The sequence below is a fragment of the Rhipicephalus sanguineus genome, chromosome 9 (assembly GCF_013339695.2).
Source record: "Rhipicephalus sanguineus isolate Rsan-2018 chromosome 9, BIME_Rsan_1.4, whole genome shotgun sequence".
Taxonomy (NCBI): Eukaryota; Metazoa; Arthropoda; class Arachnida; order Ixodida; family Ixodidae; genus Rhipicephalus; species Rhipicephalus sanguineus.
Window position 1 is genome coordinate 119,945,060 of NC_051184.2, and position 26,377 is coordinate 119,971,436.

Sequence of the window (26,377 nt, forward strand, 5' to 3'; positions counted from 1 at the left end):
CCCAACTGGAAATACTATGTTCTATGATTCAGTATAAATGGACCTAACAAGGATCCTTGTGGTACACTTGTGCTGGCTTCCATAATTATAATTGCATCATTATGATTAATAAAATACATGTCAACTACAACCACCGAAGTAAGAAATTAAATTCCGAGATTTTATGCGCCTAAGCCACGGCATGGATTTCTTCAATGTGCACGGAAATCCATAGCTGTTACTAAGACAAAGTTAGAAGAGTGTCCCTGCATGATGGAATGGCAGTCGAGTTCTCCGAGAAGTAGGGGATTGTTCTGTAAATAGAAGCCCTGGGATAACTTTATAAATGTGCCCATAGTTAAAAGCTCCTTACGGGTTCTGTTTCCCTCATTTATATAACAAAGGCAGCTTTGTTAGATCTTATACAAGGCCATAAAGCTTTTTGTGTAAATGCCCTAAATGACGGTTGGTATAACACATATTTTGATAGCACAATAACAGTGCGAAGGAACTGGTGCAAATTACCTATACAGTAATAGGTACATAATGTCAATGTCTCTTGGACTGAAAGAAAGCTAACAAAAAAGCATACTGGACCATTATAAACTCCAGGTCTTTGATCAGACTCACAAATATCCCATACATCAATAACAAGGGTCTGTATTAGATCATAACAAATGTATATTTGTATTTTTATAAGAAATGAATGAGAAATGATCAGTGAACTGGCAAAAAAAAATTTAGAGCCAGTTCCATGCCGTAAGAACTGTCAGCGAAGCTGTCAGTGCACGAGTGTATGTGATTGGCTAGAAAGATCGCGTGGTGTCATAAGTCCACCGATAGATCGATAGATGTCAAGTACATGTGATTACACTTGATTGGTGAAAGCGAGATCACGCGACCTGCTGGCTTAGGCAGTGGTGTTTTGGCAAACACCTCGCATCACGTGATTTGCTGCCAGTGCTGTTGAAATTTTGCCAAGTGTGCGCTCCCTGTTACTTAGGTGACACTCTTCCCTGCCCAGGTGCCTTGCTTTGGTTAACTGCAGTTAATGTAAATCTTGTGGAGATAGGTTTGCGAGACGCTTACCCTACGAGGCGACCGGCAAGGGACGCGACGTTCTCCACTGCCGCAGCGAACAGAGGCGCTACGGCCGGGTTCGTCGATTCTCCGGCACGGCGCAGAAAAGGCACTCGAGGCAGGAGGTCAACAAACAACACGGGTTTATTAACCCAAGATGCAGCACAGTACGACAGTCACGGGCTTGCAGGCCGTAAAGGGAACTCCGCAAGACCGATCGAGTACGCTTGCCAGCGGTGCTACGACTATCACACAAAGGGCAGCAGTCGAGCACACGCAGCGCGTCAACCTCTCGTCAAGGCCTGAGAGCATCTGACGCGGGCAAGCCCGCGCCAGACAGAAGCGAGCTCAAGGGGGAAGGGGGTTGTCACTGGCGGCCAATGAGGAACGGCGTTGCGCAGTGACGTAAGCTAGCTTGGTGGCGTGAGCCTGTGAGCATGGCGAGGCATGCCCGGACGCGTGCCCGCGCGCCGGGAAGCTGACGCATGGCTTGCACCAGACAAAGAGGCCTGGCGCTGCCGCCACGGTCGCCATACCGCCGATTAACGGCGGTTCCCGGCGCTCGAGCCGCGCGGGGCCAACACGCGCGCTAGCTGGGGAACGAGGCGCCAAAGGGAAGGGCGCGCTCGATTCCCACAATCTCTAAAGAAAGTGTGAATTGCTTTCCCAGTATTTTGTACCGAAAGTACCACTAGGTTTATGCCTTTCTCATAACTTTCGAGAAAATATTTAAGCAAAGCACCCATACCAAGTGTGCTGCTTTTCAATTGTGTTCGGCAGTACAACACACTCGTATGCTTCCCATAAATTCGTGTTCTGCAACTTGCCTGCAGACCGTGAGGGCCCGGGTTCAAACCCTACCTCGCCAAGAATACTTACTTTGTTTTATTTATTTATGCACTGTCCCTTCTGGTAACGTGACCAGCGTGACGCCTACTATGTACTACTACTACTACTGCTACTACTACTACTACTACTACACTCAAACCTCATTATAACAAAGTCGCATGTGACACGAAAAGAATTTCATTATATCCAAAAATTCGTCATAAACGTATATTTGTAGCACTGTATCTATGACAAGGCTAATCTTCATTTACGTCGTTATAACCGATAATTCGTTATATTGAGGTTTGAGTGTGTTATGATGGCACAGGGTAGACTAAGACAGCCTTGCTGTAAAACAGCTGTAAAGAAGTCAGCACAACAATTAAGAGAAATAATATAGGAGGACAAATGCAGTAGAACCTCACTGATGCATTCCCATTGTAAACAATTTCCCAGTGCCAATATTTACAATATCGTTAGCAAGCGATCGCACCTGCGTGATGTTTCTGTGAATTTGGATTGTGTGTTTTCCTGGATAGTGTGTTTTTTCGTGCGTTTTTTTTTTTTTTCCCAGATGTATTAATGCAGTCGTAGCAAACATACTATATTGCGACAAAAAGCCTAATGGCATATAGGCGAGTGGCCTTTTTATCCCAAGAAACCGTTCTGCCCGACAGAGCGCCAAGCGAACACGAACTTACTCGCTGTATGGCTTGAGCACGAATTGCCAGCTTGCTGGTGCAGCCATGAGGAACCACGGCCTCATCAGGTCAGTGACATTGGCATACGACCGGTCATGACAGAACTGCAGGCCGCTAGCACGCCCAAGGCCGTCCCCGGTGCACCAGTCAACACTGACACGTTGGACATTCCAGTCGCCCATTTCTTCAACACGATCATGTTTGATCATTTGATTAGTGCGCCTGAAATGAAAAGGTACATTGAGACGTTACCAGCAATGGCAGTCAACATGGATGTAAATCGAAGAGTAAGGAAAGAACTCCACACAGAACCTCCTTTAGTCATCCATGTGATGCGTAAACAAAGAGTTGTACTGCATAGTTGCACCTTCCCTAGGATGCTGTTTTCGAGCGGCATTGGCATTGTGTCTCTTCATTCTAGCATTCGTCAGCGTCTAATTGCCCCACAGAAGGCAGATGCTGCGATCAGTGGAACGCGTGTTTGGCATTAAATTTTCGCAAAGTCTAAATTTTCCTGATGTTTACAATCCTCCATGCCGGCTTGACGTCTCGTCCTAACAGGGATTTTATTCCACGACCATGAAATTCAACGAAGCCTTCACAGAAAGCGTTCTCATTTTACATTTGTTTTGCACCACAGGTGCAGCACATTCCTATGGTTCCGATACATTCACATTCTGCAGGCATGGCTGTTTAGCTGAGTAGCTATGACACTATCTTTCAAAGCGTGGGTTTGACAACGAGCACCACCGAGAAAGTATATTTTCTTTTAATACACTTATTTCTTTATGGCAATGATTGCCTTACATGACAGAGCACAGGAAGTTGCAGCAAAAGAAGATGTCAGGCTGCCTGTCTGCCCTCTTAGTGCCAATAAATAAACCACTGCTACTTGTCAACAGGTAGTACAGCATTCTTGAACAGCCTTCCAGAAAAATGAGCCTCGTTCATCTGTGTTCCGTGTCCATGGAAGGGTAATACTGTCGCACACTCTTTCGTAGCTTAAAGAAGAAAGCCTTCAAGTTGACGAAAAACACAACGTGGTCAGGGCTCAAGTGGGAGGCTTTCTTTCTGAGAAAGCTTCATGCCATAAACAGATGAATGACAGCATCTATCCTAGTACTATAATGAACCTTCTTTCCCTTTGTGCTCATCTGCACAATTGATCTGCCACATTCTGTTCAGTGTTGTGAGAAAGCTGCATACCTCGGCAGCTTAAATATGAATGAATGGAATGAAGAAATAACGTTTCCTGATGACAAGTACATCGACTTCAATGATTCCCATCATACTTAAATGAAGGAGTTAATATGTACCAACTGTAGAAAGTAAATTTTTAATTTCTTGCTATAAACATTTTCAAAATTCTTGAAAAATGCTGAATTATAATTTACAGCTCTCTGACATCGCAACAATGAACAATATATATTTACATTTCCGCAAACTGTACCTAATATCGACACATTTAGCACAAACAAAAATTTACATTCGCGGTGTTTACCTAATAAGTGCTAAAATATTGATAGCGCAATGTCTTGTTGACAGCCACGCCATTATAGAACAGAAAGAGTTGAGTGAGAACTCTGGCAAATTTGTAATGACCTAGTGGTGTAAACATGTGGTACGCGCAATTATCTCCTTCAAATGAAAAACATGCAAAATGGGTAGACATACGACGTGGTGAAGCTTCAACCTGAGTTTGTGCTATCGCGAAATATTTCTGTTTTACTGGAATAAAAACAATGGATCAAATAGTCAGTAGTAATGACTTCCTTCTATGGCTGTGTTCAACAGAACTGTACTGCCCACTGCGCAACTGTGTTTTCACTGCTTTCTCGTCCACCGCCAAAAGCGACTCCATAGCTGTTGTAATTTCTTTTTGTCTCCAGTTTTTAAAATCAAGCTTGCCACATAAAACATGCATGAAGTTGAGGGTTCGACGGAAGCCTGTTTGGTTGGGAATAAACATGAGCCAATAAAACGATGAACACCGACCAAAAGGAAAACTAAAAACGAATGAAGGAAGTTTGAGCTTCACCTTGTAAACTTTTTTGGAGTGAATTGAAGTTCATCTCATAAAGTTGCCTTCAACACATCAAAGTGAACAAAGTGATGCCGAAACATCTTTTCTTAATTTTTAGTTTGTCTTTTGGTCAGTGTTCGTCATTTTTTTTTTGCCTCATAAAACACTGATGTTTAATGTAGGCTCACAGGCATTGCAGAAGCATGCGGATCTGTCGAAAGAACAATTTATTGTATTCAACTGGTTCTTCAGTTTGCTTAATGGTTAATTAATCATTGAATAAATAAATGATTCACGTGTCCCCTTATCCTTGGCCAGTCCTTCAGAGTAGGTATGCGACAAGAGGTGATGCCAGCCAACATAAATAAGTCACAGTTCTGCCACAAGGGCTAAAAAATTAATGTGATAGCACCAAATTGGAATGTTACGCGATGTAGAGCTAGCAGCTCACTCTTTAGCATGTGTAATTCAACAAAAAGCTGGCGTAAGGTAACACGACCATCACAGTGAGCGAAGCAATCTTCAAAACGCAAACCGAGTGGTGAGGAGAGCACATACAAAGGTACGAGTCAGCTGGTGACCTCTGTCGAGATAAAGTGCTTTGGATCAACATAAACATCATGTGAGATTTTACGTTGCAGATAACGGAAAGTTAATGAAATTGCACGCAGCACCATCGTACAGTGTTTAGTTAACAGCTCCCCTAAAGGTATGTTTCACAGATAGATTCTAACATGTGTGCTGCATCAGCATTTTTAAAATTTTTTTTTCGGTGTAACGTAACATTCCAAAAAATTTTAGTGGGACAGAGCTTGCTCAGTGTAGCCACCCAGCACAGCTGCTACTGCCAGCGTTCTGACATTTTGGAGTTGTGAAAGACTAATTTACTAATACAGTTGAACCCGCATATATCGAACCCACATATAACAACAAATTGTTGTGTACATCCAACAGTTGTAAAATCCCCTTGAAATATTATCAATATATAAAGTATTTTATATATCGGATTACATATATATAGAACCTTTTTGAGATCCCCTTCAGGTTCGCCATATCCCGGTTCGACTATACGAGAAAAATCGCTTTTCTCTTTGGTGTCCCTTTGAAGCGTATGTACATTTCCAAGTTAACACAATTGCCTTTATTCTATGAGACACATCACCGTTTATTTTTCAGGATGCAGCACACTTTTCTGATTGGCTACAGCGTCTGTGTAAGGCAGCATAATGTTGCAACTGAAGGTACAGCAAACTTTATCTGTCGTAGTCTTTTCTGAGCAGACTCCTAGAGCAGAGGAAGGATACGAAATTCCATCAAGAGGACTCTTGGCCTCGAAGTAGAGCACGTCAATAGGTGACTAGAAACGTGAGAAACACTGCTATTTCGGCCTTTTTTTAATCTGCTGGATCAACAGAATACTACTAGGTTGAGAAGGTTGTAACAGTATGCGTATTTATTGTACTGATGTTCAAAAACTGCATATAGTGCCTATACGCTTTAACCCCATAAATACCAAACACCATTACACATCGAGAGAAAAATTACTTGTTCGTCTTTACATACCACACAAAATGCACTCTACTATAAAAAAAATTAAGTGGAACAGTTGAGCAAGAGCTAATCATTACAATATTTAATAATTACTAATTGCTTTGCAATACTAGCACAACAGAAAATGCCTTTCAGTGTAAAATGAAGCTTTCTGTTAAGTTGACCATGCTTATATCAGATGTTATGAAATTCCATATCAGAAAAATTGACACGTGGGACTTTGTGGAGTCAAAACAATGGCACATTTGGTTGACTCAATGCTTGTTCTACACAATATAAGTGCAGTGTTCAAGTGCAACTCACACAAGCTGAAGAATCTTCTGCTCTTTCCTTGGAACTTCAACTTCAAAGAGAACAGATTGCTGTTGCAGGTTGAGCAAAGCATTGAGTTGAGTGGTCGTATAGGCAGAGCTGTTGGCCTGCACTCCCATCCGTGTCTTGGTCGGGAAGTCAAGCACCATGCGGTTTAGGAAGGTCAGTGCTCCACTGTTAGAGGGAAAAGGAAAGCAAGCAAAAAAAAAGATTTGAAGTTCTAACAATTGAAAAAGTTGGTAGGGATCAATGTTATGGAAGACAGGCTTATTACCAGGAACATAAGAAGAAATGTAAAGAAAAACCACAAACAGATGGAGTTCCTCGTAATTTGTCCATATGGCAAAAACAATGAAATCAGATAGCTTTTGTAATATCAAATGCCAGGCAGGGTATCATCGATATCAACAGCATATGCTAAAAAAATTGCACACCTTGAAAAAGACTGACCTTGTCAGGAATATAGCAAGAGTGTAAAGACAGGATGCAATCACTGGCTGGCTGTGCATTGCAGAATGTCTTAGTGCAGCCACTACTTAAGAAATACATTGAAGTGTTTAAACAAAGAAACAATGCCTCTTGAACTAGCCAAAACTGCATGTTCTCATTCTGATTACACTCACAAGCAAGAGTGTATGCACAGTGCGAGAGCTTAGCCAATGGTCCCTTTGCAACACATTCAGTACGTCACTTGCCATTGACAGCAGCGCTATGCACAAGACACATCCCTTCCTTGATCTTTGGTTCGTCTATTTTCGTGCTCTGATATCTCTACTCATTGGCACGTCGTTTGAGGCATGCAGTCATTGACACGATAACTGCTATCAAGGTGCTCATGTGCCTTACTGAAAGTGAGTGCCTTGTTTGAGAACAACAAGGCGGCAAGGTGCAGCACAACAGCAGAAAACACTGGGAAAATTGACATGCCAGCATATACCCAAGCACTGCAGTTGATGGCAGGTGTCAAAGATAGGCATGAAGCGTGGAAACTTGGGCAAGTTGGTAGGACATAATTGATAATAAGAACAGCGCAAAAGACAAGGACCACGGTGTTTTCTTTATTGGTCCTTGTCTTTTGCGCTGTTCTTATAATCAAAGATAGGCAGTTTGGCATGAAATCTAGTGGTCTGCATACTCATGAGTGCATATGAACACCTCTTCATTAGGATAGTAAAAAGAAATAATATAGCCTTAATTTGCTATAGTAGTGTGCACATGGCATCTATTCTTTCACATCGATGTGATATGTACACATAAAAGTATGTGTGACTGCTCTCGATAAAAACCATTTCTTGATGTTCATGTTCACATCTGTCCATTTTTCTTGTCCCTGCATGTCACTGCACTTAATCTGAAATACGTTTTGCCTTGCAGACACCACGACCTGGCTGGAGTTTCAATATGCACAGAAAGAACTACAAGAGCCAAAAGAATAGCGCAGGATTGTTCTAAAAAAATAACAAGAAAATGGGTGGCTTCCTCACAGTGCATAGTTCAGCATCAAAGATAGGTAACCGTGCTCTGTACACAATGCTAAAGAAAGAATGCGAGTAGGGCCCATCGCATATAATTCATGATAGTAAACAAAACTTGGTGCTTACATAAGAAATGTATAAGCACACAATGTGCACATTTATCTATTGTGCATTCAAAATGTCATAGATGGTAACATAAGACCTTAAACAGCTCTTAGCTTCTCCTGCAGAGAATGCTGGGTGCCTAGAGTGCACCAAACTGATGGGGGTTGAGTGGGTGCAGGCACTTCTCACGACATCTAGCTCTGCGACCACCCCATTGCATTATCGTTCACAATAAATGCAGTGTGGAGCTCCAGGTGACAGTGCTTCTGGCACTGTGCCACAACAGCTCTCATTGGTCAATTTTAACACGACCGATGTACGATGTGAGACTGCCTCCAAGATCATGTGTCACTGGAGGTGATCACTCAGGTATACCACCCCTCACTGCAGCTTGCCTTTCCGCTTTGTTCGCCATTGCGAGTTTGAACCTTAAGGGCAAGTTACGAGACACATTGGTAGCTGAGAACAACTAAGCGCATGTTGTTGTGGTGCACTGTTTTGCTATCTAGTCTTATCAAAGCTTTGCTAACACAGGTTAAATTTCTTATGTTGTATTTGAAGCACATTTCATTTGCCAGTGACAGAACACGTGTTGTGATGCACCACATTTGAGTGATCACCAAGCTGCATGCAGGGAGCGTGCGGACCCTCGTCTCTTGCTACTTGAAGCAGCAAAGGGAATGCTGAGTAGGAAACCGATCAACTAGTCAACTGTTGAGACGGTCACGTGTGAGAAGACAAACCTGGGGTGCAGTTTGATGGCAAGATTGCTTGGCCTTGTCTGATGTGCCTCGGTTCTCAGCGAAGCCACCAGGGTAGCGCTGGTGGTCCAGTTGAGCGGCAGGCCCAGCATGGTCGGAACCTGGTGGTAGCCCTCAATCACACGGATGGTGCGCGTCACATCGAACGACCTAGGGTGCCTCAACATCTGGTGTAACGGCTCAGGTGGCACGAATGCATTCACGAGGGCTGCGATGATCTCACCATAGCTCGAGAATGTCAGGTCTGTGCCTGCAAGTCAAATACACCATCATCATAATTACCACGTTTTAAGTCTGCTGCAAGTCAAAGGACTTCTTGTCCAGTCTAACTGTGAATCTTTCCCCCTGCAGGCGTCCCACCCTTACCACGACACACATCTCATGCCCTCCCCTGCCATGTTACCCCACCTTGGGCACCCTATTCTGCTAATTGTAGGGCCTGGATAAGTTAGCACGTCCGACCAAGTGACGTTTACGCATTGCGTGATCACTTGCACAAATGCATGTGCCCAACCCTCTGGTCATATCCCCTTCAGGCTTGAATCACGATCGACTGTCAGCAAAAGTGTCAAATTCGCACAACATAATTCTAAGGCACTCGATATTACACTCCAAGAAATAAAATGAAGTAATATGTTGCTTTGTGGGAGCTTTAGTATTGAATGCAAATTAGCATTTTATTGAGTACGTATTTAAGTATACTGCAGTCAATCATGCTCTACTTTTATGTGAAAAGAATAAAATCGTATGCTAGAAACGCAAATGCAATTTGTTTTTAGTTGTATTCATTTAGAGCAAAGAAACCTAATACTTTTTACGTTGGTCCTGGAACGCGACATGTCGATCGAGTCGTCGAGCACCATAGTGCCTTGACCAAGATGGTCGGCTGCAGCCTAAGCACAATGTAATTAAGAGAAGGACGCAGTGGTTATGCTGAAGGTTCAATTCATCCCACGTGCGGTGTATCTCGCTGTGTCATGACCAATGGTCCAAGGAACAGGCAAGAACATGTCATGTTCCCATACGTGGATGTTGTGCCTTTAGGGAATATGCAAAAGTGGCCGACACAACGTTCCTGGAGGAGAATGCAGACAATGCAGACAAAGAGTGCGATTTTGTTTGCAAGTTCATAGTGAGTTGTTGTTAAAAAGGTTTTTCATTTTAGAAATGGCAAATGTTTTAAATCGGTGCGTAAATGGAGCCGCTATATGGCTGTTATTTCTGCTTGATGATCACTGCACGTGCCTGAACGTTTCTTGAAAACATGTTTGTTGTCCTCCAAGTTTCAGCTTCATATACTAGGACTAACAGTACACCAGAGGTGCAGCTCTGTGTTCAGATACTATAGCAGTCATTTGCCCTTCATGACTTGGAAATGCCTGGCCTATGGACTCTTACCTGCTATGTATTATTTGTCTGGAAGTTTCTTTGTCACAATGTGAATTTGTTGCATGTAGCTGCCTGAAACATATTTATTCAGTTACCACTCATGCATACCTACTCTCTTGCTGAGTTCCTGAATGTGAATCGCCTTAGCAGTTTGCATATTTATCCTCAAACCAGTGCTCTAACTCAGCTAACCAACGTGTTCAATCACTCGTTGCAAGCTTTCTCTAAAGAATTAAAGATATGTGAGGAGCATGCAGATGATGAAGTCGTCTCCAGTACATATTACAGGTCAGATCAAAGTCACCCCAAAACTACAGGTTGCCGAGATAATCCCCCCTGATCACAAACTTAATGCTTTGCAGCATAATTCAAGCATGCAGTGAATGATAATTTGAGAGATCGGGTCCCCTTATGTTATCTCTTTTTGAAAAGCAGCATTTCTTTACAGATGAAGAAATGTGGTCGCCATGAAATGATTTGGATTTATCCCGCAAGCTACCCACGAAACACAAAGCCTCTATAAAACGTCTTTAAAACGTTAAAAACCTCTATAAACCTCTACAAAACGTCTTTCAAACATTTAAAACCTCTATAAACCTCTATAAAATGTTTTACAGAGGTTTCGTGTTTTGTGGGTATTCAAGTACATTGGTTGCTTTATGAATATTCACAACACAATGGGACCATGTAGGTGTATTCCTTTCTGCGCAGGTCATGTGCAGAGCCTAATTATATTCGAAAAACTTCTGAAAATGCCTAACTCTCATTGAACAAAGAAAGAAAGAGGCACGTGCACTTCTATCACAGATGCATTCATCAGAGTAAAAACTGCTGGAACGCCCACCAAACATGTTCAAGTCCACGACAGGCGTGAGTGACATGCGTCCTGCGGGTGGCATCGCATCCAGGATCGTCTTGAGTCCCTGCTGTAGTTTTGGGAAATGCCTCAGCGGCTGCTTCAGCCTGGTTGCGCCTCCTTTTGGCAGAAGCAGGTTGAAGAAGGCCTCCCAGTCGGGCCGCCACTGGCCGTCTTTCAGCTGTGCTGTACTGAGCACAAACTGCTCTATCTCTGCGAGTGAGACAAGGACAACGTGCAAGCTCAGTTCATCTGCACACACTAACGAAAAATAAAGCAAGGCCATGTGTTCCTCTGAAAGGAACCTAAGTCAACATAAATGTCAAGTCTCTGTGCTTCAGGTGACACACACACATGCACATTAAAAGACCAGGCCTCAGTCGAAACATTGAGAACAAACCTTCGCAAACGTCTCTTTTTCTTTCTTGTCTTTTGCATATAATCTACCAAGGCAGGTAGTGCATTCTGCTTGCGTGTAATTCCCTGCAGAAACACCTATTTACTAGAGAATAATTTTTTCTTGACTTTTTATTATGTCACTTAGTAACATGGCAAGTAAACTACTTGCGGGAAAAATTTGAGACCAGCACCAGTCTCAAAATGTGTCTTCCTAATTGAGCAAATAAATGCATCAACGTTCCATTTAAAGTTAGTGCTGTCCAATTTAAGAATGTCATCCTGAGTTCAAGTATTGTGCCAATGCTGCAAAGTCAATCGGGTCAGTGTGACATCAACCTTTTTCAAATTTTTGCCTGCTGTTATGCCCAAAAGCTTCCCCAAAAGTTGGGAACATCTTTTGCCAGCACCAGATACGGGATAAACACCTATAAATGCACCGCCATGACAGTTGGTGCAAACCAATCTTAAGTGAATTCTGTGCATTGATGAGGAGTGGAAACAGACACAAAGAAAATCGTAGAAACGAGCTTGATTGCAAAAGACTGTGCTAGCCGCATCAGTTTCCTGAGTACTCGGCTACACATAAATGAAATTACTTACTAGTGCTTTGTAGAACTGCATATGCGGTGTTCTGCTTAGGTTTATTTTCATATAGCAGTTTGCAGTGTTGAGTTCAGTTAAAAATAGTTCAAGTTTTGAAATAACATTTTACTTAAGAGTAATGCCCACTCCAAACCAGTCAACCTTAGGCAGCCATTCTAAGATTGTCAATACACTTAACTAGTCATTGTCAGAGGCTAAGTCTATAACATTTCGTGCAGCTGGCCCATCCACCCGCCCGCCTGTCCATCAAGCAGTGTGTGTATCTACAGCTGGATACAACTTTACAAGGCAGCGGCATTTTTCCCTCAAAGGCGGATGCACACGTGCCTCCACCAATAGACGCGCACTTCAGGTGACGTCATGAGCCGGATGGCCGGTGACCCCGCCGACGGAGAACATGCCTAACATGGCCGCCTGCGACTATTTCTTTAGTCACGGAGGCAATTGGCTGCTGCGCTTCGGTGACCTGGGCGGGACCTCTCCTGTCTTCTAAAGTTGTACCCGACTATGTCTATCTGGCCGCCTACGTCTGGATGCTCTCATGATCGCCTCCTTAACTTGGTGTAGTAGACCGAAATTGGCATGGGAGGGTAAGAGGATTTGACGACTATGACTGTCCGGTCATGACATGAATAACGTGAAAATCCTGTCGCGTACGTCGTTAAACCCTTTCCTCCAGACATGTGTGGCACATACCCGTTTACCATGGGCCGCGGTGTACTCCCAAGCAGCCACAGGTGATTGACAGTTCATATCTACCCAGAAATGGCGAGAACGGACCTTGGTAATTTAAATGCGAGAGCGTTAGGAGAAACCAACATCTGCAGCATTGACCCAACATACGGAGAGAATAAAACTTAGGATCCCAGGAGGAATCGAACCCAAGCATTCTGTGTGGCAATCAGGTATTCTACCACAGAGCCACGCCAGGTCTATAAACTGGTTTGGAAAAATAACCTATGCAGGTGTAATGTCGACGCAACGTCAATTGTGGTTGTGGCGCTGGCAATCTAATTTTACAAGAAAGCAATAAACAGTACATATGTACTCTTACGATGCAGGCGTCATATCAGATTAATGTCTGTGGTTCCAGTGTTGGCTCCGCTTTAATACCAGTCTATTAAACATTACATTCGCAATACTATGATTCAGCAAGCTATATTGAAGCATTGCTCGACCCCGGAGGAATACATTAATGAAAATTACAAGTGATATTCACATGATCGCACGATAAAGCGCAATTAGTTTCGATAATACTGACGTATGTACTCTAACGTAAGGGCTGAAGTTACGTCGCACCATAAGTTACCCTCTAAACACCAATGTTGTCGACGTGCCTGGTAAGTCCACGATGTGCACACAGCTACTACACTTACAAAAACACGTCGATCCACCTCGTAACGCTTGGCTCAAAGCCATAAAATACAGCATAGCCAACTACTCGCTGACTGCTTCACATGAAATCGATTTCCACAACACGTGGGAACTGCCGAATTTTTTTGTCGTCTTTGCTTTGTAGCACTGCCCGAGCATTATCGTGAACCCAAACCAACTAACGCACCTGTCCCACAGCTCTGCACCACACTCCTTGTACAACGTCAAACGAGCCTTCCCACCTTTGAGAAAAACGGTGATGTCGGCAAAGTGAAACTTGGTGCCAAACAGCTGCAAGGTGACGTTTCGGGAGAGGTCCGACAGCAGGTTCTTCCAGCCACCGTACACTTCTTCCGAGCCAATCTTGACGGCAAACTCGCTCAGCTCGGCTGGCATGAAAGGCAGCCTGATACGGCGCTCGAATGTCCGACGGTTTGACTTGCGTGTTTTGCCGCTGCCGTAAAGACTCTCAGAGGTGTAGAACTTTTCCCCAGGACTAATGGTAACAGAACAAAAAAAAGAGAGAGAGAGAACAGAGAACGTGCAAGGTTGTACATCTGACTGTAGTATAGAGGAACCTTGATTTGAGATTGTTGGTGTAGGTTTATCATGAGAAAAGAGCGTGAAAAAACAAGGTAGAATAGACAGGACAGGGCACTAACTACCAACACTTGTGTTTATTTTTGCAATATATAAGCAACTTGGAAAGGGGAACTAAAATGCGCAAATGTGTTGGTAGCCACTGCCTTGCCGTGTCCTTCAGTTACTTTATTTTTGTGCTGTTCGTCAGAGCAAAACAGACTCAATCTTCGAAGGCAGACTGCAATAAAATTTCGCTTTCAGACTGAACTGTTAGGGACTTTCACAACTCCACCAGAGTGTTATGTGGCTTACAGAGTTGTCAGCCTAGTCTAGCTGATGTACTCCTCTCACATTTACCCTGAAAATGCCGCTGAATTTTTCTTCTTCGTGTGATTTAAAATGCTCCAAGCATTCGTGCTTATGGAAACAGCCGTTTTTCATCTAACGACAAAATTAGATCGCAATCAGGCCCAATCAGGATCAAGACAATTGTGATCTGCACATCATAATCTGTGCATCATAATCTGGCCCCCAGATCAGGTCTGTGCCAAACTCGAAGCAGATTATTTTGGAATGTGTAGCAGTGATCACTGTTGATCGCGGTTAAGAAATCCTATCCGTACTGGCCCTGATCACGATCGAAAGTGCCCTTGTGATGCCTGTACTAGGTGCTGATGCTTCAGCAGTGTGAAGTGTTTCATATCAGATAACACTGCATACAACATTTAAGCAGCACATATTGTGTTGCTTGAATGTTACAAGCAATGTTATCTGATCTTCATTAATGGCATTTGTGACCATGTTGCTTTGAAATTAATGCCTGAAATAACGAGTAAAGTGCTGATTGGTTAACATGTAGACACCACCATCAATTCCAAACAACACTTTACTTTTTTTGTTAAGCAGAATGGCATCTAAGTGACAACTGGCACGATGAAGCGAACTCACTCACTACATACAAGTGTCACTAATACATACCCCTGTCACACGAGCACACAAAAACTCTTTTACGTAAGCGGTCTTTTATGAAGTTGAAAGACTTTTTAATGATGACGTGTTGCCTCCCAGACACACAGCACCGACGATCTCTTTTTAGTGTTTTCTTCCGAACGCGCAACAGAATGCGTGGCGCTAGCTTTCAAAATGGAACCAGTGAAAATAAAATAATGTATCTTGATATATAAAGTCCAAGTGTCCCTCTCAAATTGTAGCTGTTGTTTTTTGTAAATGTCCGGGGCTGTTCGGTCACCGGCATTGTCCATACATATTAGATACCGCACATTTTGCGTACGCGCATGTGACGCACTGTCTCCATGTAATATCCCATGACCCATTCGGCCTTACGAGAGTACACAAGGAAATAAGCTTTAGAGGGTTTATTACGCCTTCTACGAAACATGAAGTTTATTTTTATGATGAGCGTAAGTGACTGAACAATAAGCACTTGCCAATTTTTTTTCACCAATTCATAATTCCTGGCACCCAGTGGTTTCGAGGCTACTCTTTTACAGCCGTGAAAGAGATCGACGAACTTGGTTTCCAGAAAAGACCGCTTCTGAAAAAGGGATCGCTCTCTGTCATGTGTCTGCTCATCAAACTCTTTTTGGGAAGAAATCTTCTTGTTTGAAAGACTTTCAAGTGCCTGTGTGACAGGGTTTGCTCATGTGACACAACTAGTATGGAACAGAGGCCAGGTTACAATAATCCACAGAAATCATAGCAGCACACAATTGCCCATTGTAACAGTACTATTATAAACCTGAATTCAGCAAAAGAAAAAAGTGAATTCAACGAAATGACAATGGTTTGAGCAACAACTCGAATTGAGCTAGATGGTGAAACAGTCCAAAAATTGACAGAGGCGAGACAGGAAGGAAACAGTTGCAATAAACAACATGCCTGTGCTGTTATAGCTGTTCAGGTGTACAATTTCTATGATAATGGGTCACACTTAAGCATTTCAAGACTTACATGACACTGTCGCTGTCAAGCTTGCCGTCCTCCAATGCCACCTTGATTTCTTCGGGAAGCGAGTCAAGAAAGTCGGACACAGCGTAGTCCACCAACTCAGAGTGTCGGGGCTCACCATCCAGCGCATTGCTAACCGCTTTGCCAAACTTCCAGCGGTCCGGTTCCTTGGTCAGAAACTTGTACACCGCTATGCGCAGCTCCCCAAGGTCTCGTGCGGTCACTGAGCAGGTTCCTTGCGGACGACAGGGTGTCGTACGTTGGCCAGAAGTCGTGCATTGCCTGCGAGTACATGATCCTCAAAAATAAAGGGTGGCACACAAACACAGCAAATGCAGGCAAGATAAGCGGTGTGTGTATGACTCCACACTCGCTGCTATGGTTACGAGTGGCACTGACTCCCCGGATTACGCTCGCATAAGTACCCAGTAAAGTGGACGGGGGAACAACCGCCAAGAAGCTCAATTGCTATAGCATCAGACGTGCAATTCTGAATCCACAATGGCTGTGGATTCAGTCCCCACCGACGGCAAGATGTTTTGCGTCCACTTTAATCCATTTCCATTTATGTCATAATGACTAACCTACAGTTAAAAAACTACATATAATGTCGCCTATGCTTACCTTGGCTTCCTTTGTCTGTTGGTCTCATTAGGTCGTGTGTAACAAAAAATGAGCCTCAGATTCATTCCCTCCTGTCTTATGGTTGTGTTACAGTGGGGAGCATGAAAAGTAACCCCTATTCCCCACTTGAGAAAGCCAAATGCCAAAGGAAAAAGCCATGTGGAAAAGCCACATGTCAACGGGCACGAAAGCTACGAGAACAAAATGATCCTGAGGGACACGAGGGAGTTCAGTGCCTCTGGAAGGGACAATACACACAAGCATTAAAGTAGTCTTGCCAATAAAGCACTCTTTCAAAACTCGTTTCTAATTTATGCAGTGGTAAATGGTTAACAGCAAGAAAATTAATGCTAAACTTTTGCTTCTTAAAATTTTGTGCTGAAAGCTCAGTGCCATGTAGGGACGTCGGTGTGCCATCACAGATTTCAATGTGCTTTCCTTGCGAGTGTGTGTGTGTTTGTGTGCCACTGTGACATGACAAAAGCTCTTCAAACTTGCCGAGTTCAATATTTGGCTCCTCTCTAATAACAGTGCAATTCATCTTTACCTGTAAATGCTTAAACAGACTCAAGCTGCCTCTGTCAAATATGCCACTGGTGCCGTGGGTATTCACGAGTTTTGGTGGTAATGGCCGATGACATGGACTGCTTGGCAAATTGTGATACATTGCCTTCTGCTACCTAATAGTGACAGCTCCGAGTCAGAAAGCTCTGGCACAAGTGATTCATTTGAGAGCAACGCTGAAACTGCTGCTTGCAAGCAGGAATTCAACAGCTGAATTCGACAGCAGAAGGAAATGACTACATGCAAGGTATCTTGGGTAACTCGACACCCGAAAGATAGAATTTCCTCTTCCGCCTTGAACTGGCAGCGCAGGTGGTGTTCCACTCATGGATTTGGAAGCGTTGCTCTGCACCAATGCCGAGCACTTGCTTGCGGAGTATGTCGACTGTTCCAACTCCGCCATCGTAGTTCAATGAGAGCTGCGAGTAGGCTTGATCACTGATAGTAGACCACTCGTAAAAAGCTTCGCAAAGTGCTATTGCCTGACTAGAAGAGTTGGCTACAACAGGATCGACACACAGTGGCATAGATTCATTCATTCATGCACGTAATAACCACACCTTGCTATGAGTTATATTAGACATCTAGTTGTGTATGCCTTAAAAAAAATCACAAATGTTAGTTTGGGCCAATTGAAAATTTGGTTTAAGAAGGTTTGAATTATCACATTAATTCTAATTTAGTCCTGTCTTGATCCTAAAATTATCTCGTAATTTCGCTAGGTCAGAAGGCTTGAGAAACATTTCTCTAATGTAAGCTGAACAGAAATGGTCCTCGACTACAAGACCATAAACTGTCACTGAGATGTGGCACTTTCAAAATGTTGCCATTGTTAGACTGACTGAAATTTCATACCATCGTACCATCATGATTCAGGTCACCATCTCTCTGAGTGATGTAAACGAACGCATGGCTTCTGAACTTGTTACCAGCAGTGTTTCAAACATTTCGAGATCTCCTTGGTCTGTGTGATCTCCATTGTTGCAAACATTCCTCATGCACAAACGAATTGCGCAACATCCCTTTTTGCCTTGTGGCATCCACATTTCTGCGATCAGTAGTGCCTGGTGGTCGTGGTCCCTAATCTCTTAGTTTACCCTCAAACTACAGTGCTACATTACTCCTAGCAAGAAAAGTAATAGGCCTAAACAGGAGTAACAATGACAGCAAGCTTTCTTTATACAAGGTGCTACTTGAAAGTTTGGGGATTTGAACAGCACACACAAGGTAGGTGTGGTAGTGTTGCTGCATGTGGCAGGTGGTATGCCTTACAGCACAGTTCAGTGAATTTCGTCTGATGTTTTGAACACAAGACTTATTTTTGCATAATCTGTGCCAAGACTGCTCAGCAAAGAACAGAAGCTCCACCATGTTTCTGTCTGTATGAAACTGAGGCAACAAGTCATGGGTTTACGGCTTCTAGGCTGGAAGCAAACAGCAATAGTCGCAGTGGAAGTCGCTGTATTCACCCCCACTGAAAAAGCACGATGAGTTTCTGACAATGTGAAATCGATGCAATTGTTTAATTTCACGGAATTCACCACAGCGAATTAGTACATCCTGGACAAACCGTGAATACCCAGTTATACTGCAATGTTTTGAAATGCTTAAAAAAGAATATTTGTAGCAAATTCCTGAAGAAGTGGAAGGGCCTAGAAAAGGTAGTGCTAAGTGCGAGTGCACCCAGAAAAGTAATTACAGTAGGTTTTTAAAAGCTAGTTTCGGTTCCTACTGTACCCTGACGTCACAACACGCTCTGAGCTTCTCATCACGTGCTCGCACAATATATACTAGTGACATTTCCACGGCCACTCCGCACCGTGCTATGGCACCGTGGCTCCGTTGGTGACGCACAAGCAGCCATTTTGAATGTTTTGGTGACGCACAAGCGGCCACCTTGGAAGTTTTGGTATCTGACGTCATCAGAACTATCCAGACTGCTACATAAAGTCACTAGAATTAGTACTGTAGCCTGACGTCAAGTTAGTGTTGATGTCGGTAGGTGTGGCATGGAAAAATTGACTTTAATGTTATCAGCATTTGCTGAGCTTCACACTTGCTGAGACCCGTCTCTGCGTACAGCAGATTTGTATGGCAGAGTAAACTCGCCTTCGAAAAAAGGTGTCGGTACCCTTTTAACCACAACAATGCGCTCATTCAAACATTATTCGTCTGGCAGTTCCAGACCTCCAAACACATCGGAGCACTTCTGCACCTTCCCTATCACCTGACCGTGCCTCCTGTGATTTAATTTCTTGTTTCTAAAAAAAAAGTAGACGCTGAAATGGCATTGGTTTCACACCGACAAGGCGATCCAGTCAGTATTGAACAAAGTCCTCAACACACTCCTACTTGGGGACTTCCACAGAAGCGTTGAATTGTGGCAGAAAAAGGAACTGGTGTTACATGCCCAAGGTGACTACTTCAAAGAAGAATGTGCTGATCAGGGATTATGGGAAGCAAATTTTTTTAAATGACCAAATTCTCCAACTTTTAAGTAGCACCTCGTATGTTTCACAAATGCACGATTCTTGTCGCAGTGCCATGGGAACCATCGAGTATTTCAGTGAATCACCTCTACTGCAAACACAGCAACTGGAATGGGCAGCTCTCGGTTTTGAGCACAGGCCATCAGTGTTGCCTCCAAATCACGATTGGCAACCTGGGCTATGGTACCGGCATTTCTCAGGGCCTGCATAAAAATAAAATCCAGAATTTGTTACTCATCACAAAACACTGCACTCTGTACGAATAACATAAGCGGAACAAATACAACGCATAAGCGTTTATATCCAGCAAAATGTCTGAATATGCTTACATCACTCCAGTTACTCCAGTCATATCACTCCAGTCAGACTAGATGTGCAATAGTAATAATAGTAGTTTATATTCTAAAGCTTGTGCAAACACCAGCGATTATTATGCTGAAATGTTCCATACAATGTATGCATAAAGGGCAGACATGTTTCACCTGCATATAAAACTTTTTAATTACCTATGAATATGCTTGCTACTATCATTGTACTGCGAGTGTTCTTGGTTTCACTGGGCATAAGTTGAACCAATAAACAGTCTTTTCATCAGCTTATGTTTCAGGTTCCCGTGTAACCATCACAACGAAGTGACAATATTATACTCTGACCGAGCAGACTCCTTGCGCTGTCTTAGCAGGGAAGGGGAACACCAAACATTTACAAAAAACCTGAGATGCACCTAAACATGATTGGTTCTTTGCCTGAAAAATGGACTGGAAATATTCTCAAATAATTAAGTAGCCAGAAAAGATTGTCATTTCACTGCTGCTTAAAATATCGCTGGCATGGAGTTTTTCTTAGCTTCATTGTACAGGCAAACCTCCATATAATGATGGTCGATTTAGCAAAACCATTGATATAACAAATTATTTTTATTTCCTTCTAGCAATTGCATAGAAAATCGTGTATTTTTCATTTTGCTATTTAAAAAAAAGTAATTATGTCCCACTCTCTCGAAGTTTACAGCTATTCCAAGCATGTAGTACTCAGGGACTCGGTAAGTGCAGTAACTTCAGCGCGCATCTAAAAAAAGAAAAACCTAAAGAATGTTGATGACCGATTCTCACCAAAATGGTGCTCGAATACTTGCTGGTCAGCTGTACTTCCTTAGTACAGCCACTAGGCCAAGAAATAAATTACAGTGCACAGCTCACAAGCGGGTCATCGAAAAAACGTTGCTTAACATGGAGATCAAAAGGAAACCCAAATTGGTGTGGCTCTTGAAGATTGAGCAGTCTTGGAAGACGACAAAGAGGGAAGTTGTCATCAATTGCATCAGGTTGGCAGGACTAGAATGAGTGAGAACAAGTGCCGTGGAAGAGGTCAACGACGAAGAGCGTTTGCATCCCATCACAGACATTGTGGACTCCTGGGAGCTGCTCTGCGAGCAAGGTGTGCTGGACAGCGTGACCCTAGAGGACCTCACGTCCAGCAATGCTCGGGCAGTCACAACTGAATAGTTTGACGATGACGAAATGGTAGAGAGTAAGAGAAGAACACATGGCAGTAGAGGATTCTGGCACCGAGGCTCAGCTCACAGACAGTAGAAGCACAGGCTCTGGATGCCCATGACGTCCTGTGGCGGTATGTGGGTGCACATTCAAAAGGGCAGGCATTCTGGCTGCACTGTTGGCTTTCGAGCAAGACATAACGCCAACACTCGTCAAGAAACGTCAGATGAAGCTGTCCGACTTCTTCGACATAACATGAACCAGAATACTCTTAATAAGAGTGTTGGCACCCGAGAGCCTGCTTTTTGGCACTTGAAAACCTTGATGTAACGAAATTCGCGATAAAAGGATCTTTTTGCTGCAAGTATGAGTTCGTTGTATCAAGGTTGGACTGTAATACCACTCAGTCAAAACGTGGACGTAAACACATTATCCTGACCCCATTTTGCTCAAGTCGCAGCACTGTGAAATAATGTTTTGCAAGTCAAACGCAGTTTATGAAAGTCGGGGACGCATCCAATTTATAATACAAAGCGAAGTGCTTTTGTAAAGATCAAGAATAAATGCACGCGCTACAGTGCCAGTGAACAGTGGCCCATCATCAGTCATTTCAGTCAGGCTGCTATATAACAAACGTGAGCAAAAGCATTCATGAATAAACACTACAGACATTATAATGTGGACACTCATAGCATCTATCATCCATCCACTCACTGGCAAAAAGGAGGGCAGATGTGGCCACCATAGGGGGTCACCACCATTAGCAGATTGTCGGCGCAGGCAGTGATGCTGTACATGCTCGTACTTATTTCACCTCAACACATCTCTCCATGTGCTGACATCGATGTGTATCAATTCATCATTAGCAGCAATACCTAAAACTTGCCGCATGTGAGGCTGCCGCTCTGAATATAAAGACACCGGCCTTCTGGGCAGCAGAAGCAATCGTGGAATCGGGTCATCCTGCCTCATACAACTTTCCAACCCAAGTCGGGACACTGTGCTGCAGTCAGGTCTTACAAGCAGGCAATTGAACATATGAGAAAAGCCATGGCACTCTTCAGGACTCTTAAATGGCTGAAGCTGCATTTAATGGGGTCTTTATGGATCACACTAAGTGCATCCTGCTTACGCGAGAGCGAGTGAAAGATACCTGAAGGTCCAGGTACCAGACCGTGTTGTCTTTGGCCATTTCTAAAGTGATGTTTGGGCATTTCTAAAGTGAAATCACTTCACAACATCCGTGACGCTGCATTCACAACATTCAAGCCTTGCAAGCCGAAATTCCCATGGGGGCACAGTGCTCGCTAGAAAATGGTGTTCGTGTCAGATTTACCTCAATGTGATATTTTAAGGACCTCTATGACACCTTGGAAGAGAGGCATGTCTTACACAGTGTCAGAGTTGCACTAAACTCCACCTACCTTCAGCATCATGATGAGGTGGTTTATCTTCTGTGGCTTGGTGTACAAGGGTGGATAAGACGCAATGCCGATGTCACAGTTTCTGCCCAGGAAAGTGGTGATGTGCCTGAAGATGGTGTCGAATACGGGCAACACCTGAAAGAGCAGATGCGGCACGCATGTGAGGCAGCCAAGGAGAGCAAAAAGAAAGATGAGGAAGGAAAGAAGCTAGATGCAGGCCAACACTTCTGTGCTTGGCTCAAATGAAAATAAAGAATGGAACTGCTTAAGAGACCCTATAACAAACAACTGAATGCATGGTCAGTACAGTGACCGCTTAATATAATGGAGCCAGACCCAACATGAAGGTGCCTTCATTACACCATATTTATTGATTTATTTATAACATTCACTCATGTTTACACTGTGCAGCACAATAACTGGTATGGCAGCAGTGCGCCTACAGAGGTAAATGTACACATAAAAAACAAAAACAATGCACACTGTTAACAAAGAAATCAACAAGTAAATAAGTCTTGTACAGTGCAGTACAGCAAAGGGTAAGAAGGGAAGTGAGGATGAAGAGGAGGAAAAGTTTCGAACTATTTTTGATATTGCAAATCAGCTCTGTGCAATCCTGCAAGGTGGCAGATGGGATAAAAAAGGGAAATCGACAACCTCCCATTTGTATAGCACAAAGCCACAAGGAAATTCACACGGATTTCTCAGAAAGAAAAGCTTTTTAGTTGCTGGAAAATGTGCCCTGGTCTGGGGATCGAACGCGGAACCAACGCCTTTCCGTGGCAGCCGCTCTACCCGTTGAGCTGACCAGAAACCTAGCAATTGGCAGAGCAAGGGCGAATTTATCGACAACTCAAAGCACATGGACACATATTAATGCAAATGAGTTCTGCGGAATCCCGCAGAAATCCGTATGGATCTTCTTGTGGCTTCACGATACAAATGAGTGGTTGTCTATTTTCCCTTTCTTATTTTTGATATTGTTCAAGTGAAACTGTATTTGTCTGCCACTTCTCAGTGCAGTTCTTTCTGTTTGATCCTTGACTTTTCCGAGCACGTACAAGAATCCAAGAGGGTACATTTCGAATGATCTTTCTTGGTAAACGGCCGTAGCTCACATTGTTGACAATGCCAACTGTACTAACTGACTGTTGCAGCATTTCCTTTGCCCCTATGCTGTTAAAGTGTCTACTAATACAAAACCCTTGTGCTTCCTAAACTTGAGTACACATCTGTACAAGATTCTTGTGCTCCAACTTTGTTATGCCTGCTGCTGAAGAAGTCTAGACTGCTCGACACATTTTAGAACCAGTATTAACCAGACAGCTGGCATAACACTCCCAAAGAAAACATCAGGTCTTCCTGACAAGTGCCTGCCACACAGTGCTTTTCATTTACACACATTTCAAAATGATTATTTCAACAAAATCCCCTAAAGGTTGGTGTTCCCTTGTTTAGAACTAACATGTATTCTTAATTTTATGTTCCCAAAACCAGCAAAACGTGGAGCCACCTGCCCACCTGCATTGTCACTGATGAGGATGCCTGACTGTCCAAGACAGCGTCTTATGTGTGATCATCTGTCCAAAGCTTAAGTCAATCCTTATTTTTTTTCTTTTAACGTACATACGTGTTGCATAATGCTCAACCAGCCATTGTCAATTTATCTCATACTTTGGTTATTGTCAGTAAATGTTAACCATTCCTTTCTGCAATGGGCACTGATAGAAAATAACTGAGATGAAATGGGTCCAAGCTTACAGTCACACCATATCTAAAAGCACAGGGAGCAAGATGGCATCATTTGGGTCACTGTAGCAAGGACATATCTGTCTGCAGTGCACTGCAGTGTACTGATTCTGCCTTTTTATGCCTGTTGCAGACACACACAAAAAAAATAAATAAATAAAAATGACCCACTCACGTGCCTGCTGATTTAAGGAAGGACACAAACACAGTTGGGTTGATCATAATGGCCGTCATTCTTTTTTTACACAAGAAAAATAAGTAACAACTTCAAAATGAGAGGTAACAACTCACAGCATTCTTGTCTTCGTTGTTGGCGTGATACTTTCGCACCATACGTCCCAACAGAAGCCAGCACATCCGATGCTCGGTAGACTTGCAGATTTCCTGCATGCACAACCAAGAGGAAAAAAAAGCATTTTATCCATATCCATGACAGGCTGGGCATTGTTTTACTTTTGCTCCTTTACTCATGATGCTGTCAGATTGGCTGATCGACGTTTACCAATGCAACACACCGTGGATTCCTTAGTGTTGCTTGCTAGCACAATGCAGCTGAAAGCCACACAAGGCCAATATTTTACACATAAGCAAACTTTACCAAACTGGCAACACACCCAACCATTAATGCTTCAAGATAGCTCGGCATCTTGCAAGGCAAGCAACAAGCAAACAAGAAACAACTATGACCAGATGGCCTGCTGTACGTGCAGTTAATAGCATAGTAGCATAGCAGCATAGTTAATATAAGCATACACTAAAACCTCAATATAACAAACACAGATATAACGAAATATCGGTTATAACGAAGTAAACGAAGAATAGTCTTGCAAGAGATACTGTGTTAGGAATATACAGTTTATAACGAATTTTCAGATATAACGAAGTTATTTTCATGTAAGATGTAACTTCGTTATAATGAGGTTTGAGTAGTAGCAAACAGGAAAAAAAGAGAGAGACATAATTTTTAGATGCAGTGCCCTCGTGCCGCCAAACTGAGGGCATCCCCCCTGGCAACTACAAAGATCATTCCGCCGAGCACCTGGCCAAATGTATGCTCACTTCCACTGTACCGGAAGGTCCCCGATGGCAGCAATTCCGTGTCTCCCGCAGAAGTGGTGGATGCTCAACTATTTCATTAAGGCTGCCATTTCCATCAAACTCAAAAAAGTACAATGCACGTAAACTTCAATGACGACTGAAGTTAGAGATGTGTGGCTGGAGAAACCCTACAGTCAGGCAGATATAATTGGCCTTTAGTCCCTCCAACCTAGACCATGTTTGTCAGAATAAACTGAAATTGAAAATTGAAATGCTGAATTACTGACATTCTATTGCACAAAAAATAGGCCGCGTATCTGCGTGCTACGCTGCAAATCCCGCCGAAAGACGATAGATGAGCGCTGCATGCGATATCAGCGCCATCTGGCATGCGTCAGGAAACATGAGCTTGTACAGAGGGTTTCCTTCTTCCATGGCAGAGGGCGTTCGTCGCTGTCTTGCATTTTCAACACAGTCGCAGTTTCAGCGTAGCCGCCATTTTAAGCGCAGCTTAAGAAACTAGGGTCTTTAGAATTATGTATCTATGTATTTTCTGGTAAAGGAACACGCTACCTAATACTTACGTAGTGATGTTGCGCCTCAGTTATGCGTAATGTTTGCTTTTTGATCGACAATGTACGCAAGTATGAACCTATAAACCAGTTCACGATGGCTGGCCCTTGGGCAAGTGGTTCAACTTTTGCCGGGTGGCTGAAACGGGTGACAGACAGACAGACGGACCAAAATTTCTGCGTTTAAGTTCCCCAAGAAAGACTATCGTCTTAAGTAAAGAGAGAGGCTATCTCAATACAAAACTATATTGTGTGAAGTTGCATTACAAAACCGCATTCATCGAAAATGACCTAGTTCCCGATGGGAAGGAAAAACTTTAGCCAGGTCTGTCAGGGCGTGAACTAGGACTCAGTTCCCAATGTGTACATTTTATTACAGTGGAGTGTTGATCGGTTTATTGATGAATAGATAAATTTTCAAATAGACTACAAGTA

General features: G+C 43.2%; 1 protein-coding gene across 1 annotated transcript in view; it reads right to left on the reverse strand.

Moving 5' to 3' along the window:
* Nucleotides 1-26,377, reverse strand: part of LOC119406079 (uncharacterized) — a 111,650-nt gene that overhangs the window by 56,244 nt on the left and 29,029 nt on the right. Inside the window, 10 exon segments of the mRNA XM_037672937.1 lie at nt 2,589-2,810; nt 6,466-6,648; nt 8,798-9,065; nt 11,049-11,273; nt 13,679-13,932; nt 15,990-16,189; nt 16,191-16,268; nt 19,750-19,866; nt 22,584-22,718; nt 24,624-24,716. Coding sequence (XP_037528865.1) covers nt 2,589-2,810; nt 6,466-6,648; nt 8,798-9,065; nt 11,049-11,273; nt 13,679-13,932; nt 15,990-16,189; nt 16,191-16,268; nt 19,750-19,866; nt 22,584-22,718; nt 24,624-24,716 — 1,775 coding nt within the window.